At 39.1% G+C, this 18,569-nt stretch overlaps 1 protein-coding gene across 3 annotated transcripts in view; it reads right to left on the reverse strand.

The window, feature by feature from the left end:
* LCORL (ligand dependent nuclear receptor corepressor like) overlaps positions 1 to 18,569 on the reverse strand; it is a gene marked incomplete at its 3' end in the record, with an annotated part of 88,500 nt that overhangs the window by 47,373 nt on the left and 22,558 nt on the right. For all 3 annotated transcript variants that reach the window (XM_080638893.1, XM_080638892.1, XM_080638894.1), the window contains exons 2-4: positions 9,489 to 9,554; positions 1,043 to 1,122; positions 642 to 771 (exon numbers count right to left, since the gene is read on the reverse strand). In XM_080638893.1, the coding sequence (XP_080495019.1) occupies positions 642 to 771; positions 1,043 to 1,122; positions 9,489 to 9,554 (276 nt within the window). The remainder of the gene's footprint in view (positions 1 to 641; positions 772 to 1,042; positions 1,123 to 9,488; positions 9,555 to 18,569) is intronic.

An 18,569-nucleotide genomic window follows, 5' to 3' on the forward strand; every position in this document is an offset into this window, starting at 1 on the left:
TGACTAGCTAAGTAACTTATATGAACCAAGCTGACTTGTCAGTCATTTGTGTACTGCTATAACTTGCTGAGTGCCAAAGAACAAGAGCTACTAAATTAGCTCTTTAATTCTTCATCTATATATTTTGACGAGAAGTTTTAACCTCTGACTTGGATATATCTGAAGTATCAGGTTTTGTGTTAGAAGATCTCAAATACTATTTTCTAATCTGTAATACACATTCTCTCACCTAAAAAAAGTCTTCCTGCTGAAAACTAGAAGTTAAAGTTTAGGAACAGGAAATATTTAAAAGATTAAAATTCCAGAGACTGGCACCTGAACTTGGCACAAAAATAAAGTAGCAGGTCATAGTAAAAAAAAAAAAACAACACCAAAACCCAAAACAAACAATAAAATATGAAAAACAGGGATTGAAGAACAAAACACACAATATGACAGGACTAACAGAAATGCCAAATAGGAAGAACAGTGCTTCACTCAGTGACTCAAATAAGCAGAGAAAAAGATTAAGGAAAACAAAAGGAATAAAGAAGAGAAACGACATTCAGTAGATCAACGAAAACTACTTAAAGTAAACCCTGAATAATTTGATTCTTCTAGATTTGTGTAATTTCTCTTAATATAAAAGACATGCTTATTACCTTTCTTTCGAAAGAGTGCATTTAGATAGTTTTCTGCTTGGCATTCGATTTTATCAGTGTTGGACTGGCCCTGAGATGACAGTTCCTCTGTAGGTGTTGACTGTGAAGAACCGATAACTGATGCACGATCCTAGAAGACATACAGAGATTATAACATCTTTCAGAAGTTTGTCTACTGGTAGTATGATATACAATTAAATTATTGAGCTAAAATTGAGTAAAAGAATTACTAAAAATATTATTTACTATAGAGCCAAACCACCTCACTCCCTCTCATAGCTAAACTATCTTGAGTCAAAATGCAGTATTAACTTATTTGCAAAATTCAATTCTCCCATTCCTACTTTCATACAAAAACTTGGGTGTTGGGGAGTCATGCTTGATATCATGTTCATACTTACACTGACTGTTTCTTTGTGTAAATTACAAAAGGAACATTTCTCATCCATAGACCAGTCAGTTAGCTCTTCTGGCTCACAGTCTTAAAAGAAGAAAAAAAAAAACTAGATGTTTTAAACAAGCAAAAATGGATTTTGAGAACAAAATACACACCCTCCAATTCTCTTAAATAAATTCCATCATAATCTAATATACACTTATTGCTACAATGTAGTCAGTAGTATTCAATTCTTTCTTGTCTAGCTTACATAGCGTAACTTTCAAATAGAGGGCACCTTTTTTAGGAGGAAAGGTAAACTCAGACATTTCAATTAATTACCTATCACAGTTACTTGAGGCATCTGAATACTGTAAATAAAGCTCTGAATTCCAGTCATCATTCATTTTAACACCATGCAAAGTGTTAAACAAGTGCACAAACTTGTAGTAAACTAAGCTAGGAATTAAGATACAGACTCCTCACCATTTCAGCTACATGTGTTTTACTTAAAATATTTTAACTGACTTGATATCATCACTGTAGGCAAAACAAACCCTTATACTCACTTGTAGCACTTGATTTATTTAGAAAACTTTAACGTAACTTTGCATGTTTTATCAGGTGTACTTTAATCTTGAGGGAATGTAGAACTTAAGCAGAATGCATATATCAAGTCCAGTCTTCTCCTATTGAATGTTTCCTTAAACAAGTTAAGCTCCATTTCAAAAGTTAAGAGTCTTCCAACTTATATACTGTTTTCTTCCCAAGCCACCAATTGCTTTAAAGCTTGTCCCAGACCAGCTGTGCTAATAATCAAAATTAACCTTCTAATTTTTTGTTTAAATTTACTCATGGCAAGTTATTCCAGTTTGCTTTTGTGACAACGATGTTCTTCTACTCATAAACAATAATTGTTTATGTATATAGCACCTTGACGTATTTGTAGAGAATATCATTACCTGCCATTTACACTTCATTTTCTAGGCTAATGTAGTGCACCCAGTTTTCTCTCATGAGATTCAACCCTCTGCACTCCATCTGCAACCACCTTTTCTGCACCATTCTCACTTGAACACCCATTTCCTGAACATAGGTGACCAAGATATCAAGATGATGCCTTTCTTTTACATTTACACCAGACTTCCTTAAACTGTAGAAAATACTCTTCCCACAGTATCCTAGTTGTGCATGAGTCTACCACAGCTGCAGCATTTTGGCAGGTGAATGACCCTGATCAACTACAACACCAAGGTCCTGTCCATCCCATCCATTTCCAGCTCATGCACTTACAACCTAACACCTCCCTGACCTTAATTACCAAATATGTTTCTTACTTTTGTCTGTACCAGTAAATTACAACCACAGTTCTACCAAGGAGGTTCTTGGGATTATTTGCTTTCAGTAACACACCCTGGTAGGTTCACCTTGGCTGGCTACCAGCCCCCACGCAGTCACTCTCTCACTCCCCTTCCTGAACAGGGCAGGGGGAGAAAATAAGATTGAAAAACTTGTGGGTCCAGATAAAGACAGGGAGACCACGTACCAGTTACTGCCACAGGCAAGCCAAACTCAACTTTGGGAAAATTAATTGTATTTATTGTCAATAAAAATAGATTTGCATGAAAAGAAAGGCAAAACTAAAATGATCTTACCGCTCTTTCTTCCCAGGCTTCAATTTCACTCCTTCATTCCTGATTCTTCTACCTTCCTCCCCACCCCAACCAGTGCAAGGAGGATAAGAAACAGAAGCTGTCCTCAGTTTATAACAGTTCCTGTCTGCCTCTCTTCCTCACATTTCTACCCTGTACTGGCGTGGGGTCCTTCCCACAGGCCTTCATGGCCTGCACCAGTGTGGATCTTTCCCACAGCTACAGCTTTTCATGAACTGCTCTAGTGTGTGTCTTTTCCACAGGGCACAGTCCTTCAGGAAGGGATCACTCCAAAGGCCCACAGTTCCTACCAGATCAGGAGCATGCTTCAGCATGGGCACTCCATGGGCTCCTTTGGGGTGGGTCCACCTGCTCCAGTGTGGAGTCTTCCATGGGCTGCAGTGTGGCTATCTGTTCTGATATGGTCCTTCTCAAGCTGCAGGTTCTACCTGCTTCACCATAGTCCTGTCCATGCATGGGCTGTAGGGAACTCCCTGCTCTGATGTCTACAGAACCTCCCTACCCTTTTCTCTGACTTCACTGCCTGCAGGGTTGTTTCCCCCACCCCAACAACTGCTGAGCCTTTACTCTCTCTTAAATGCATTATCATTCAGGGACCATCAGAAATGAGTCTGCAAAAATGAACTCCTTGAGTGTGAACATAACCCAAATAGCTGTATTATTATTTAAATCTAGTTTACTCAGCTCTAAAATACTAATTGAGAACAGAATTCTGTATTAACAACATGTTATATGCTTCCAGGGATGCAAACCAGCAATTTTGACAGGTTGGACAGCTGATGGTCAGAAACAGACATGAGATTTTTCTTGACCGGGCAGTAACAAAATGAGTTATTGCTGCTGAATTAATCTAGCTGTCTCAGCCTATTAGAGTTATTCCTTTAAGATGCCCACAGATGAGAAAAACCCACACTATTTCTTTCATAAACAAGTTCGTGTTTTTGCAGCTTCACTTGCAACCTCAATAAATCTGCTTATGGATGCTGGGATCCTGTGCGTAACTTCAAGACATGCTTTATATTTTAAGAGAAATTCTTCTGCCATGGAATCCTGAATTTCCACTGTTAAAAGTCTAACTAGAGAGGAATCCTTGTGTATTGCCAAAAAAGCAAACCTTGAGAAACAGCCCTAAGTAATGCTAAATTTATTTAAATAAGTATAAACTATGTACAACATTCCACATTTAAGTATGACAGTGCGCTAAGCAAAACTGCCATCAGACAGCAGATATATACCAGATACATCAAATCCCCAACATCCACCAATCTCACGTCACCACTGCAGGAAACATCTGAGACCAGTATTAGTTTTTAACTTCAGAGACAACCATGATCCCAGAAAGAATAAAAAGGTGAACTCTGAGAAAAACTACTACTTCTTTTTAATTTCTTAAGCCATTCAAACCTTTGTTTCCCCAAAGCATTTTTTGTTTCTCAAGGAGTCATGCTGAATTAAATTAATACAGATATCAGTACTGAACAGATTCCATTTACCTCTTAAAATGTGAAATAATTGCCTGGTAAATATAAATGAGATAGCTTAAAAAATTTAACCTTTACTTTTCACCATCTTCTGCATCATCATAATAATGTCCCAATAAATTTTCTGGCTATTTGTCACAATTCTGACCAAACGATCCCCTTTCTTTTTATACGGCACTACTGCTTCCTAATAGGAATAAAAGAATATCTGAAATGTTTATCATGTTTCTTAACATTCTTAATTTAATGAAAACTGGAATATTATAGATTCATGCTTCTAATATAATTTTTCATTCCATTATGTCATATATATATAGAGATATTCCAGAACAACTTAATGAAAAAACAAAACACATCCTCAAATAAACCTTTCATCCTGTATAGAGGGTTTTTTCCCTGGCAGAGAAAGAACGATGAGAGCTGCTTTTCTTTCACAAGACACTTTTTCCTCTGTCCATAAGAAAACATCCCACAAAAGAAAATACACAGAAACCAGATGATTAGAGTAAAAGCTTTCTAACAGTTCAGCTAAGTATCTGTAAGTAAAATGACAAGAATAACAATTTACATGTGAATCTACTTAGCTGAAAATGGGCATAAGCAAAGGATTAGAAAACCTTAAGGAATCAATGACACAAGAAGCCTCAAGCCTGTTCAGAAGATGACCAAGGTCAGATGCCAAGACACAGAACTTGACACCTTTGCAACCAGAAGCTGCAGTACCAAAGCAGTCAGAGGAAAAAGAAATAAGGTGCTGAATAACAGAGGTGACAAGACCCATTTAGGCAAGCCCAAGGTAAGTTGCAGGTACACTTGTAAAACTTTCAGTGTAACAAAAATGAAACTTTGTAACCTTCAGGTAACTATCTGTTATATGGTGGCTATTTCAGTCTGGCTTCTCAGCAAGATTGTATCTGATGTTTACAAGGTATTTTCTTTGAAAAGTAAAAAACATACTAAAACTGAAGTGGACTTTTTACAATTTAAATTTGCCATTACAATTAATTATTATCTCAAGCAACTTCAAGAAAATACAATAATCTAGAGATCAAATGCTATTACAGGAAAGAAATAAGGAGGAAGTAAATCAATTAACACACTCATGTAACATTTTATGCACATTTTTTTCTATGCTACAAATAATAGGTAAAACCAACAACGTAAGTGAAAAAACACTGTTGTACTTAAACACCACATATTTCAGCTGTTTCTCACACATTTCTGGATAAGATGGCCATATAATTTCTTGAGATTTTTTCAAGGAAACATACACTCCTGCTAATGGAGCATAACGCTGCATGCTGACAGTACTGGTTCAGTGGTTACGATGAGAAAAATGGACACTTTAAAAGATGCAGTGATTTAGATACTGCCAAGAGTCCAAAAACTTGGGTTCTGATTCTGCCAACTGAGTATTTTGTTGAAAAATGCAATTTCTTTACTTTGTATCATAGTTTCAATACCTGTAAAGTGAAAAGTGGTGTTTAAATTACAACAGTGCAAAATCTGTAACAAGTTTTACTCAAGAGTTCTGTATTAATCTTTATAAATAATATCAGACCCCAAATTAGAAATAGCCGTGCATCCTATACTGTGAGTTCTACCTCTACTGGGTTTCTACAAAACATGGCAATTTCAGAAGGTATTACTGAAGTTACAGACTGTATCTATAAAAATGAACCAAACATAGTAAGGTAAGGTGGGCATCCCAACCTAGCACTCCTCCATCTCTTCTGCAGTTACTCCAGCAGTAAAATCAATTTTACAGATGTGTCAAACATGGAAAAAGGCTTTAAATGTTGAAATATTTCTGATGCACATCCTTGAAAATTTGAAAAAAAAAATAGTTTTAAAACTTCACATTTTACATAAACATTAATTCAATTTACAGGAAAAAGTCATTGAGGCATCAAATACCAAAAGTCCACTGCAAGCAATGTAAATAGCAGATCTTTTATACAATCAGAGAATAGCTAGGACTGGAAAGGACCTTAATATCATCTAGTTCCAACCACCTGCATTGAGCAGGGACACCTCACACTAAACCATGTCACCCAAGGCTCTGTCCAACCTGGCCTTGAACACCACCAGGGATGGAGCATTCACAACTTCCTTGGGAAACCCATTCCAGTGCCTCACCACCCTTCACAGTAAAAAACTTTTTCTTTATATCCAATCTAAACTTCCCTTGTTTAAGTAGGAACCCGTTACCCCTTGTCCTCTCACTACAGTCCCTGATGCATACTCCATCCCCGGCATCCTTACAGGCCCCCTTCAGATACTGGAAGGCTGCTATGAGGTCTCCACGCAGCCTTCTCTTCTCCAGGCTGAACTGACTGAACTTTCTCAGCCTATCTTCATACAGGAGGTGCTCCACTCCCCTGATCATCCTCGTGGCCCTCCTCTGGACTCCTTCCAACAGTTCCATGTCCTTTTTATGTTGAGGACACCAGAACTGCACACAATAATTCAGGTGGGGTATCACGACAGCAGATCACCTCCTTCGACCTGCTGGTCACACTCCTTTTGATGCAGCCCAGGATACGGTTGGCTTTCTGGGCTGCGAGCGCACACTGAAGCCGGCTCATGTTCATTTTCTCATCAACCAACACCCTCAAGTCCTTCTGCGCAGGGCTGCTCAGAATCTCTTCTCTGCCCAACCTGTAGCTGTGCCTGGGATTGCTCTGACCCAGGGGTAGGACCTTGCACTTGGCATGGTTAAACTTCATCAGGTTGGCATCAGCCCACCTCACAAGCGTGTCGAGGTCCCTCTGGATGGCATCCCTTCCCTCCAGCGTATCAACCGAACCACACAGCTTGGTGTCATCAGCAAACTTGCTGAGGGCGCACTCAATCCCACTGTCCGTGTCACCGACAAAGATGTTGAACAAGACCGGTCCCTGAGGCACACCACTTGTTACTGGTCTCCAGCCGGACATCGAGCCATTGACCACAACTCTTTGCGTGCGGCCATCCAGCCAGTTCTTTATCCACCGAGTGGTCCACCCATCAAATTGATGTCTCTCCAATTTAGAGGCAAGGATGTCGTGTGGGACAGTTTGAAACACTTTGCACACGTCCAGGCAGATGACATCAACTGTTCTGCCCCTGTCCATCAGTTCCGTAGCCCCATCATAGGAGGCCACCAAATTGGTCAGGCAGGATTTCCCCTTACTGAAGCCATGCTGGCTGTCACCAACCACCTCCTTGTTTTTCATGTGCCTTAGCATGCCTTCCAGGAGAATCTGCTACAAGATTTTGCCAGGCAGAGAGGTGAGACTGACTGGTCTGTAATTCCCTGGGTCATCCATTTTCCCCTTCTTGAAAATGGGGGTTACATTTCCCTTCTTCCAGTCACCAGGAACTTCACCTGACTGCAATGATTTTTTCAAATATGATGGCCAGTGGCTTAGCAACTTCATTTGCCAGCTCCTTCAGGACCCACAGATGGATTTCATCAGGTCCCACAGATCTGTGCATGTTCAGGTTTTTAAGATGGTCTTGATCCAGATCCTCTCCTACAGTGGGCCTAAGGTCTTCATTCTCACAGTCCCTGCATCTGCCTTCCAAGACTTGGGTAGTGTGGTCAGAGCCTGTGTCAGTGAAGACTGAGGCAAAGAAGTCATTAAGAACCTCAGCTTTCTCCAAATCCAGGGTAGCCAGTTCTCCTGATAGCTTCCAGAGAGGGCGCATGTTGTGCCTAGTCTGTCTTTTATTTGCAATGTACCTATAGAATCCCTTCCTGTTATCTTTCACATCCCTTGCTAGATTTAATTCTAACTGGGCCTTAGCTTTCCTAACCTGCTCCTTAGCTTCCCGGGCAACATCCCTGTATTCTTCCCAGGCCACGTGTCCTTGCTTACATCTTTTATAAGCCTCTTCTTTCCCCTCTAACTTTCCTGAGCAGCTCCTTATCCATCCAAGGAGGTCTCCTGGCCCTTTTGCTGCACTTCCTTCTAGTCGGGATGCAACACTGCTGAGCTTGTAAGCAGTAGCATATAATTTACAAGAAACATTAGGTAAATAAGCTAAAACGTTTCCCATAAGACAGCTCAAATATATGCATACAGGAACTCTAGAGGAGCAATATACACCTAATTGTGTGCTATCAGGCTCCTTCAACTATAACACTCACATTCTGTCCATTAGCTCAGTACTTTCTGATTCCTCACACAAAAGGAAAAAAAGTGTCCTGAGTTTTCTTTCAAAAATGTAAATCCTTTGATGCCAAGGAATACTAAAGCTTTAGTCACTAAATAGCTCAATACATAGCAACCCACTGGAATTACAACCAGAAAAAAAAGATACTGTACACTGTTATAACAATGCCCTGTTCCCTTTTCAAAGCAGTAACATGCTTGTTTATCACAGCAGATGGAAATAAGCTTTAACCCAAATTTACACGTTTCTTAAATATTTTTAAGTCTGACAAGTGACATGCTTATAAACCTAAGTGGCAAAAAATATTCTTAAAACATCAGTAAAGAAGTATTCCATGTTCTTGCGCTTTTCCTTTAAAATATTGTATTATGTGTGTGATACAGGCCAAAGAACTTGCACAATATGAAGAGGACAAAACCCCAACCAAGTTTAAAGCAGCCATTCCAAACCTATTGTAAGCAAACATAAACAGAATATGACTACTCTGCCTCATGTACTAGCAGTATTCTATGATTCTATATAGGTTATATACTTTACAAATCACACTATCAGATAATAAATTTTAAAGAAATTAAATGGAACATTTTGAAGGTTCGATAACAAAACATCATTTAAAGTCATGAAAGTGAACTTGACAGAACACTTCTTTCAACACTTCAAAGAAATTTTGTGCTAGATTTTCTTCTTACGTATAGATATACTAAAAGAAAAAGCTTATTTTTTATATAAAGATATTAAAAATATATCTATAAAAAGCTTATACTTTCTTGACCATTACAAGAAACCCAAGCTAGCATTCACTATCTTCCGTTTCCCAATAAATGTCAATAGGCTGCTGAGCAGCTTGTCTTCCCTTTCTAAAAGCTGTCCAAAGAAACGAAGTAGGAGATGCAAAAAGTAGAAAGTAGACCTTTCTCATGAGAGCTTCTCAGGAAAGCTTAGCTAATCCAAAATTTCCCTGCATAGGAACAAAACCCAGGTACCATTTTACTTAGTGCTTTGCCTATGCATAGCTTTAACAAGAACACGATGAAATAAACATTAGAAAGAAAAACAGTTGAAGACTTTATTCTTAGAATTAAATACATACATTAAACTACCTTTAACTAAAAGAAAACATAAATGAAGGCCATTGCGCTAGAGCAGACTCATTTACCTTCAAATAAACTGAGGTCTCTTCGTAGCCTTGGTCCATAAAGCCCTTCTAAAATACTTTCAAAACCTGAAAACAAAAGAAACATTTAAAACCGTAAATCAAAAGTTTCTTAAAGAAAGCAAATCCAAGAACACTGGCAGCAAGTATCCCAAATTCTGAAAGCAATTCTAAAAATCGTTACATTTATCACACAAATATTTACTCCTTCCACTATAGTACTATTCAACAGAATTAGAAGATAAAAATAAGACAAGGCAATTGCCATCTGCACACAATCAGCCTATTAAGCCATGCCCCAACAACCTCCTTAGACTTAAAATAACTACCACAGAATCTTAAAGATGGGAGGATTAGCCTCATAGCTCTAGAGAAGTGAAGTAGTCTCTCTCTGGCACTGAGAATCAGAATCATGGGGGAAGGGAGGGAGGAAGAAACCTTAAGAATCAGAAACTTCTCATTCATGATCATCACTTGAAATTACCTAATCTGAGAGGGCTAGTATTTCTACAAATGTAAAAAAAAAAAGAAAGCTTATTTTGCTTCTGCTACCATAACAGTTCACTCTACTCTTCCATATCTGTACAAAAACCTTTTAAAATTGAGGATTAGATAAATCCAATTATTTTCCAGATTTACCAGCTAGTCTGTTTAGGTATTTGGTAAAATCACACACTGTAACTAGGGGGAAGAGACAGAGCAAATCAATTGATATTAAAAAAAAAAAAAAAAAAAAAAAAGAGCCCACAAATATCCTGAAGATGCACAACGACTGATACATGAAATATGAGAATTTACATCATCATCAAAAGAAGTTTTGTTCAATATAGGAACAGTTTCCAAGTGCCCACTCTTCTCCTTCCAAATAATAAGCTTATTTTCAGCTAAGAGGATAAATCAAAGCAGCATTCGAACGTTCTCATTCTTCATTCTCAAGACCTACTTATATTAAAGATGTGATTATAAAATAGTCTTAGAAAGTACTGTAAAATAGCTACATCACATAAAAGATACTAATATGTTCAGAAAACAACTACCATCAACAAAGAACATTTAGAATGGTAAAATTTGCTCATTAGCTGTAAAGCTCTCTAAAACAACACAACATACAGCTCTCATGAAAAATGACATTTACTTTTTGGTTTAGATTGCTTGTACACTAGTATAAGGAAGGAAGAATAAATACATACCACATCTTAAGCAGCATGTTAAATAATATATTAAAATCCTAGCATAGACAAGAGAAGCTACCTTAACACATAGGTGCTGTTGAGCTTGACAGGTCACATTTGGTTGAAATTTACGTTTCAGTTTTGTATTATTTTATCATTTTACCGCTCTAAAGGTTATTAATTTCTGTTTTAATTTTTCTGTTCTCTTTGTAATATAGTCCTATGCCAGATCACAAGTTGACAAAATCAAGTCTCACAAACACATATATATGTATACACTTTTTAAACACAACCTACAAAAAGCAAAACTCCAAGGCCCAAGCATACACTAAAAATTACCTTAAAGCATTATCCACTAACTCTTAGATTCAGTGTAATATAAATTCACATCTATTAGCATTGCACAAATTCCCAGTTCTTCTGGATTCAAAGGGTTATGGAAAAAAAACCAAAAACAACCAAGACAGATGAAGAAGTAGAGATGAAGAAGTCTCAAGTTAAGACAGCAATTCCCCAAACACAACAGTCTGGAAATAGAAAACACGATATGTGTATTATTAAGATCATTAATGCCATAAACTGCAAGCCAGTTTAGCTGAGCACCTAACTAATACTTAGGTTCTTGCAAGTTACTGTCACTGGGTAAAGACAAGAGTGAGCGAAGTATCCCTTGGACACAGCTGTACTTATTCCAAAAGAACAAACACTAACTCCCATTTCTTACTAACTTTTAAATCAAACAGGAAGCTTGTTTACCACTCCAGTCAGCACCCAAAACCTCCCTGTTTTTCAGACACCTACCTTTTCCCCTGCCCTGAGTGTGGTGGGTGTCACTTGTTTCTGCCTTTACTTTTGTACTTATACATATCTGCTTGTCCTACTGCCTGCTCCTGCCTATACAAAAACATGAGCACAGAAAACTATTTCTTGAAACACAGGTTTGCTAAGGAAGAATGCAATTTCCAAACAGGCTTCCATACAGCTTGTGTTAGTGATAGCAATTAAGACCCACAGTGTGCTTTTTCCCGAGCAAAGGACTATGCTAGTTCACCAAACCTAGTTCCATCCCACCGATCCAAAGTGATGCCTCTCCTACAGAACTTTGCCATAGAGCCACAATTTTGACATACCCAATGTGATAATTTTTTCCCTCAGGTTTGGATATTAGATCCTTTCTTTTACAACAAAGTTTACGTTTACGTTTACAACAGAGAGAATCTTTTCCCAGCACTTATTCTAAAACTTTCCCAGAAAAGATGTGTACTACTTCCACTTTGTGCAGTTTTCTACAAAGTTGTTGTTCTGCTCTTCAGCAGTATTGATACAATTTTGATTTAGTCTAAAAATCTTAGTTTCTAGTACAGCTACAGATGGACATGCATTAGCATGGTTTCATAAAATATAACCACCTAAACACAGGCATTTCAATAAACCTCTGTTTTACATCATGAGACAGTATGCAAAAGCAAATGGTAGTAGGAGTTCTGGAACTCTTGAGAACCTGAAAAGTCTACAGATACTGGTCAGAAAAATGTTTTGCTTATATTGCTTGTGATTAAAAAAATATTCTGCTGTAATTTTACACAATTTTTTGTTTCTTTTTGTGGCCAATTGAGCACTTGATTTCAAACTACCTTTCAAAACTACTGTTACTTAAGCCCTGACACTTTTAGCACCAAACTGAAAAAAACCCACCATTAGCTCTATTAACTTGTAATACCTCAATGTATCAAACTCCCTTTATTTACCTCTAATAAATTTCTTTTGTTACTTGCCTTACTTCTTGTGTCTTCATATAAAAAGAATATCAGCTTTCTTCATTACACGAAACCCATAGATTCCACTAACAATCTTCATATGCAAAAATTTATGATACGGCTCTTAACCCAATAAGAAGTTTACACAGTTTGCTTTCCTGAACAGTGTTGTGAACAGCTCTTTGCCCTACATTAACTATCCCCATTATCCACAACCACCCTCCACCAAATCTACTGCTTTCCTCACTCAGGGCTAGGATGAGTACTCGCAGGACCAGGAAGGCTGGGAGTTGTGACCTACAGCCACAGGAAGGGAGCTCTCTCTTTCTATCGGTAGCTATTCAGGTGCTGAACAGGCAAGCAGCCCAGGAAAGAGTTTCATCAGGTTTGGCATCTAAGCCTGATCATGGCCAATGTCACAAAAAGAAGCGATAAGTGACAGCAGTTGCAGATTCCCAGGGGGTGAAGACTTCTGCTCAGCAGCCAGGCTGTCTTTAAAGCTCTCCTGCTTCTCCACAGTCCAAATCTGGAACGCTGCAGAGAAACTCTTACAGCTCATTTGGCCATTGCAATTTGTCCATCTCACTGCCACCTCATATGATACTGCCAAAGGAGATCTGCAGCAGATCAAAGCTAACTCCAGGAGTCCAGGGACAATGGTGAATGACACCAGAACCACGTGCTGATCCAGGGGAAAGACTTTGACAGGAGCAAACACTTTCTATGGATGAACATCTGACCACATGGTTGCAGGCAGGACCCCAGCTCTTACAACATCAACATCATCTGAGAAATGGAATGCTTGAGAGAATCATAGAATAGTTAGGGTTGGAAAGGACCTTAAGATCATCTAATTCCAATCACCCTGCATTGGGCACAGACACCTCACACTAAGCCATGCCACCCAAGGCCTCATCCAACCTGGCCTTGAACACCACCAGGGATGGAGCATTCACAACTCCCTTGGGAAACCCATTCCAGTGCCTCACCACCCTCTCAGTAAAGAACTTCCTCCTTATATCCAATCTAAACTTCCTCTGTTTACCTGTTACCCGTTGTCCTATCACTGCAGTCCCTGATGAATAGTCCATCCCCAGCATCCCTATAGCCCGCCTTCAGATACTGGAAGGCTGCTATGTCTCCATGCAGCCTTCTCTTCTCCAGGCTGAATAGCCCCAACTTTCTCAGCCTGTCTCCATACGGGAGGTGCTCCACTTCCCTGATCATCCTCGTGACCCTTCTCTGGACTCCTTCCAACAGTTCCATGTCCTTTTCATGTTGAGGACACCAGAACTGCACACAATGCTCCAAGTGAGGTCTCACAAGAGCAGAGTAGAGGGGCAGGATCACCTCCTTCAACCTACTGGTCACGCTCCTCTTGATGCAGCCCAGGACACAGTTGGCTTTCTGGGCTGTGAGTGCACACTGCCGGCTCATGTTCATTCTCTCATCAACCAACACCCCCAAGTCCTTCTCCGCAGGGCTGCTCTGAATCTCTTCTCTGCCCAACCTGTAGCTGTGCCTGGGATTGCTCCGACCCAGGGGTAGGACCTTACACTTGGCATGGTTAAACTTCATAAGGTTGGCATCAGCCCACTCCACAAGTGTGTCGAGGTCCCTCTGGATGGCATCCCTTCCCTCCAGTGTATCAACCGAACCACACAGCTTGGTGTCATAGGCAAACTTGCTGAGGGCGCACTCAATCCCACTGTCCATGTCACCGACAAAGATGTTGAACAAGATCAGTCCCAACACCGATCCTTGAGGGACACCACTCGTTACCGGTCTCCAGCCGGACATCGAGCCATTGACCACAACTCTTTGTGTGTGGCCATCCAGCCAGTTCTTTATCCACCAAGTGGTCCACCCATCAAATTGATGTCTCTCCAATTTAGAGACAAGGATGTTGTGTGGGACAGTGTTGAATGCTTTGCGGAAGTCCAGGTAGATGACGTCAACTGCTCTGCCCCTGTCCATCAGTTTCGTAGCCCCATCATAGAAGGCCACCAAATTGGTCAGACTGGATTTCCCCTTAGTGAAGCCATGCTGGCTGTCACCAACCACCTCATTGTTTTTCATGTGCCTTAGCATGCCTTCCAGGAGAGAGACAGGATCCATTTGATAACGCAAGTGTCATTGCCAACAGGCTTGCCTCTTAAGAAAGGCTTCAAACTCTGTTTGCCAGAGAAGTGGAGACTGACGCCTAGAAAGTAGAATGGCAGAGAGGGTAAATGCACAGGACTACACAGCAGCTAAGATCTTACAGTTTCACTGAAAAGGTGGCATAAGCAGGAACACATCTTAAGCAGCTGTACATGAATACATTCAGCACAGGAAGCAAGCACAAGGGATTATAAACCAGACTGCACAACAATCTTACTGGGAGTATTTGGTATTGTGAGACAGTTCAGACAACCAGAGAACTACAGTGAATGGATACTGGCTTACAAGAAAAGTGAGAAGGTCAAGGACTTTGCAAAGAGCTTGAACAAATGGAGCTTTAGTGTGGAACACACCAAATGACAATTAAAAATCCATGGGTTGGGATTCAACCAGGGAACATCATGGTGAACATCTGTTACAGACTGTGTAATCAACAGATGAAGCCTTCAAAAAACAACAAAAAGATAATACACAGTCAAGGCGTTGGCTCACATGAAAAATATCAGTCCCCCTGACATCTGTTGGAAATGCAACATGGCAGCACAGAAGCAACCCTAGAGATTTTGACAGTGAATGGAGGACAAACTTGATCAAGGCAGACAAGCTCAACAGGGAAGGCACTCTGCTAGACCTGCTACTCATGATTAACGGAGAGTAGATCAATGATGTAAACAGTTAACAGTGGTCTTGGCCACAGGAGCCATGAGATGGAATTTAAGATCCTAAGGGAAGTGGGTAGCTGAATAATGGCCCTGGGCTTAGAAGCCGCTGATTCACACTCCTCCACCGGGAGGGCAAAAGAGGAATGGAGCTAGTAGGGCTGCTGCACTGTCTTAAGATAGTCTTAAGAGAAGTCACAAATGGGTCAAACGCCTAAGGCAAGGGTTTTAGTGAGGTACCCTACTAACTCTTTATAAAGTCAAAGAAATTGGAAAAGGTAATTACCAGTACTGGGCAATTCAGAAACCATTACTTTGTGAGTTATTTCCAGTATGTTGTTTAAGTGTCTCTACAGGTTTACTCAGATTTAAAAGAGTATTAAACCAGGATTATTAAATCCAAAATAAGTCTTTAGAGTACCTTCATAACTTTTAGTCTTCTTCAAGTGCTTATAGAACTTTATGATTTAAGTTTTACATAACTATTTTATCACTGTAAACTACTCAGTGTCTGTCACATTTTCAAAGCCTATCTACATTAGAAAGTGTACCTTACCACATATGAACAGTAGATGCTGTAAAATTCTTTGTTATGAATGAAACAGAGTAGTGATTAAATGGACACGTTCAGTGGAAGCTTCCCAGATTATGCACCTTATACAGACTTACAGAGCTATTCAAGGAACACACAAGGACTCTTGCATGATCAAACCCAGACATTTTTCATCTACTCTTTAGCAGCAGTGTGGCTATGTATTATGAAGGCCTCTCCCACCCAGAAACTGGACAACAGCTAGGCTGCACTTCTCACTATGGAAGCTATCTACATTCTAGCCTGGAGGAAATCACAAGGTGCAGACTCAGAATTTTTTATGCAGGTTGGCCTAGGTTAACTTTGGACATAGTAACTGAACAATTTTACATACAAATTGAGGTCAAACAGTTTTAGTTATACATTGGCCGTTGTTTTTCCAAAAGCCGTATTTCCATAATGTTTCCAAGAGGGAAAAGTTATTTTAGCTTCACAGTTGATCCCAGTTCTCAAATCATTTCTCTCCACCTTCCCTCTCCATATCCTCTAGGTGATCACAACTGGGACTGCAAGTACATTTTCAAGAAATCTGTTTGAGTAACTCAGACTGTGTGTTAGAAGAAGAGCCAAGAAAAAATAAATGTCATGTAATAGATGGAAGCTGACATTTAAGTACTGAAGATAGGAGAAGTAGTTACTATACAGTTATGAAAGAAAACAGTAGTATATATGCAGGTTATATTTAAAAGATTTTTACAGGTTTGGTACTCTCTGCATCATACAAATTTCTTGATTCCCCTAGTCTTGTTTATGGCCTATCAGCTTCAGTATTTGTATTGTCTTTTCCATAGAAAGGCTGTTTCACAAAAGCAGATATATTTCCATTTACCTTTGCGTCTTTGTTCCTTTTTCTTTGCTTTTACTCAGTGCTAGAACACAGTAGTACCAAATCTCAAGGAGGGGCCTCACAAGACTTAGGCAAACTAGAATAATTACAACTGATGCAGAGCCATAATATATAGATATATATTAATATATAAGAGAATACATAAGAGATACTTGCTTAGTCACTTGTAACAGGATAACTGGGAACCCATGTAACCAGCTACCACACTGCAGCCACTGAGTTTAAAAAAGAAAATAAATAAAATGGTGATGGTGACCTTACAAAACCCCTCATAATTCAGTGTCATCACGCTAATGACCTCACAGTAAGACACGTAGAAAAGCCCTTTACTTACACTTGCACTCACCTCCCCTGACCTGCTGCAGCTTTTTCCAGTTTAGGAAAGTATGAGCAGATGAACTGATAAAAAGCTTTCAGTGAAAATATTTCCAAATTAATTTTTTGTTTGATATTATTCCAAGCCATAGAGACCGGTTTATTCATATCGCTGGATGCATACCAGAAATGGTGTATAACTGTTTCTTACATAGATAGGCAAAACTCACACGGAAGAGGGAGATGCTTTACCATACTGTCCATGTGATTCAAATTTACTGCTCTATTTTTCATCTTAATGCTGGAAGATTACCCATTAGAAGAGATCATACTGGGTTATGTTAAGGAATTTGGAAAATACTCTGTGCGTGCAAATTAAGTTCTGCTTTTTCTCTTCTTCTCCAGCATATCCTCAGCTAAGCATAGGGTAAGAGTCTGCTGCACACTGAAGGATGCATGCATATTTTTACTACATTGAAATAAGACTTCTATTCTATGATTCTATGATTCTAGCTTAAAGCACTACAGCCTCTGAAGGTACTGCAGGAAAAAATGTGTGTGTTTTACAGACCCTCAAGATCCCTGTTAACCCACCTAACAAAGTTAGCAGAATCAGATTGGATCTTCACAACTTCTGTGTGCCTAAAAAAATAACTACACAGGAATTTATATCACCCTAGTGTTTGTGGTTTACTATTCCAAGAACCACATCTGAATTATGGTAATTCAAGTTGTTTTACTGAAGTCCAAAATATTTGTTATTTAATTTCTAAGGAAAATAGGCATCCTCCCACCAGCCCCCTCAATTTGAGAAAAAGGTACTATTAAGTAACATGCATGGAAGATTCATGCCTCCTCGTTTTTTGAGTTTATTCAATATTCTGAGCAGAGTAAATGGAATGAAAAGTTAAAATAGAAAAAAAAATATTGCTCATTCTAAGCAGCGTGGAATTTAGACCATTAATGCTGCTTTTCAAATCAGAACTAACATGAAAGTAGGTTGAGAATTGTTGATTTCAGTTCTTAGAGGACTGTAAAATTGAACAAACGGTCTTTAAAATATAATTAGGAAAATCCAAAGAATAGGATTATATTTAATGAGATTGGGTACAGTATCACCAGACACAGCATTAAAATGAAGCTTCCTTCTTTTATTTTTGGTGTTCTGTAATAGAGGTTAGTGTTCCTTTGACCACAGGAACACTGTTTTCTAATTTTCATATCAATTCTGTTCCCATTCTGAAGTCATACAACCCATACTTTGAGATGGTATTTCTTAATCTATGAGGACTATTACATAAATTGTACGAGTCTAGGAAACTAAAAATCACATCGGAAAAAAGTTATGGACTAGTAAGGACCAAAAGAAAGATCCTGCACACACCAGTTTATATGCAATAACCGATAGGCTAATAGCCTCTTTTGCCCCATACCCTTTTATTTAAGTAGCAGTAACTTCATGGCAACGTACAACTGACAAACACACATTTCTGAGCTAAAACTCACTGACATTACACGAGAAATGAAAATTTCCCTTTGTATGTGAAAATATACAAGCAGTGAAAACCATTAAGCTTGG

This window comes from Psittacula echo, assembly GCF_963264785.1.
Source record: "Psittacula echo genome assembly, chromosome: 1".
Classification (NCBI taxonomy): Eukaryota; Metazoa; Chordata; class Aves; order Psittaciformes; family Psittacidae; genus Psittacula; species Psittacula echo.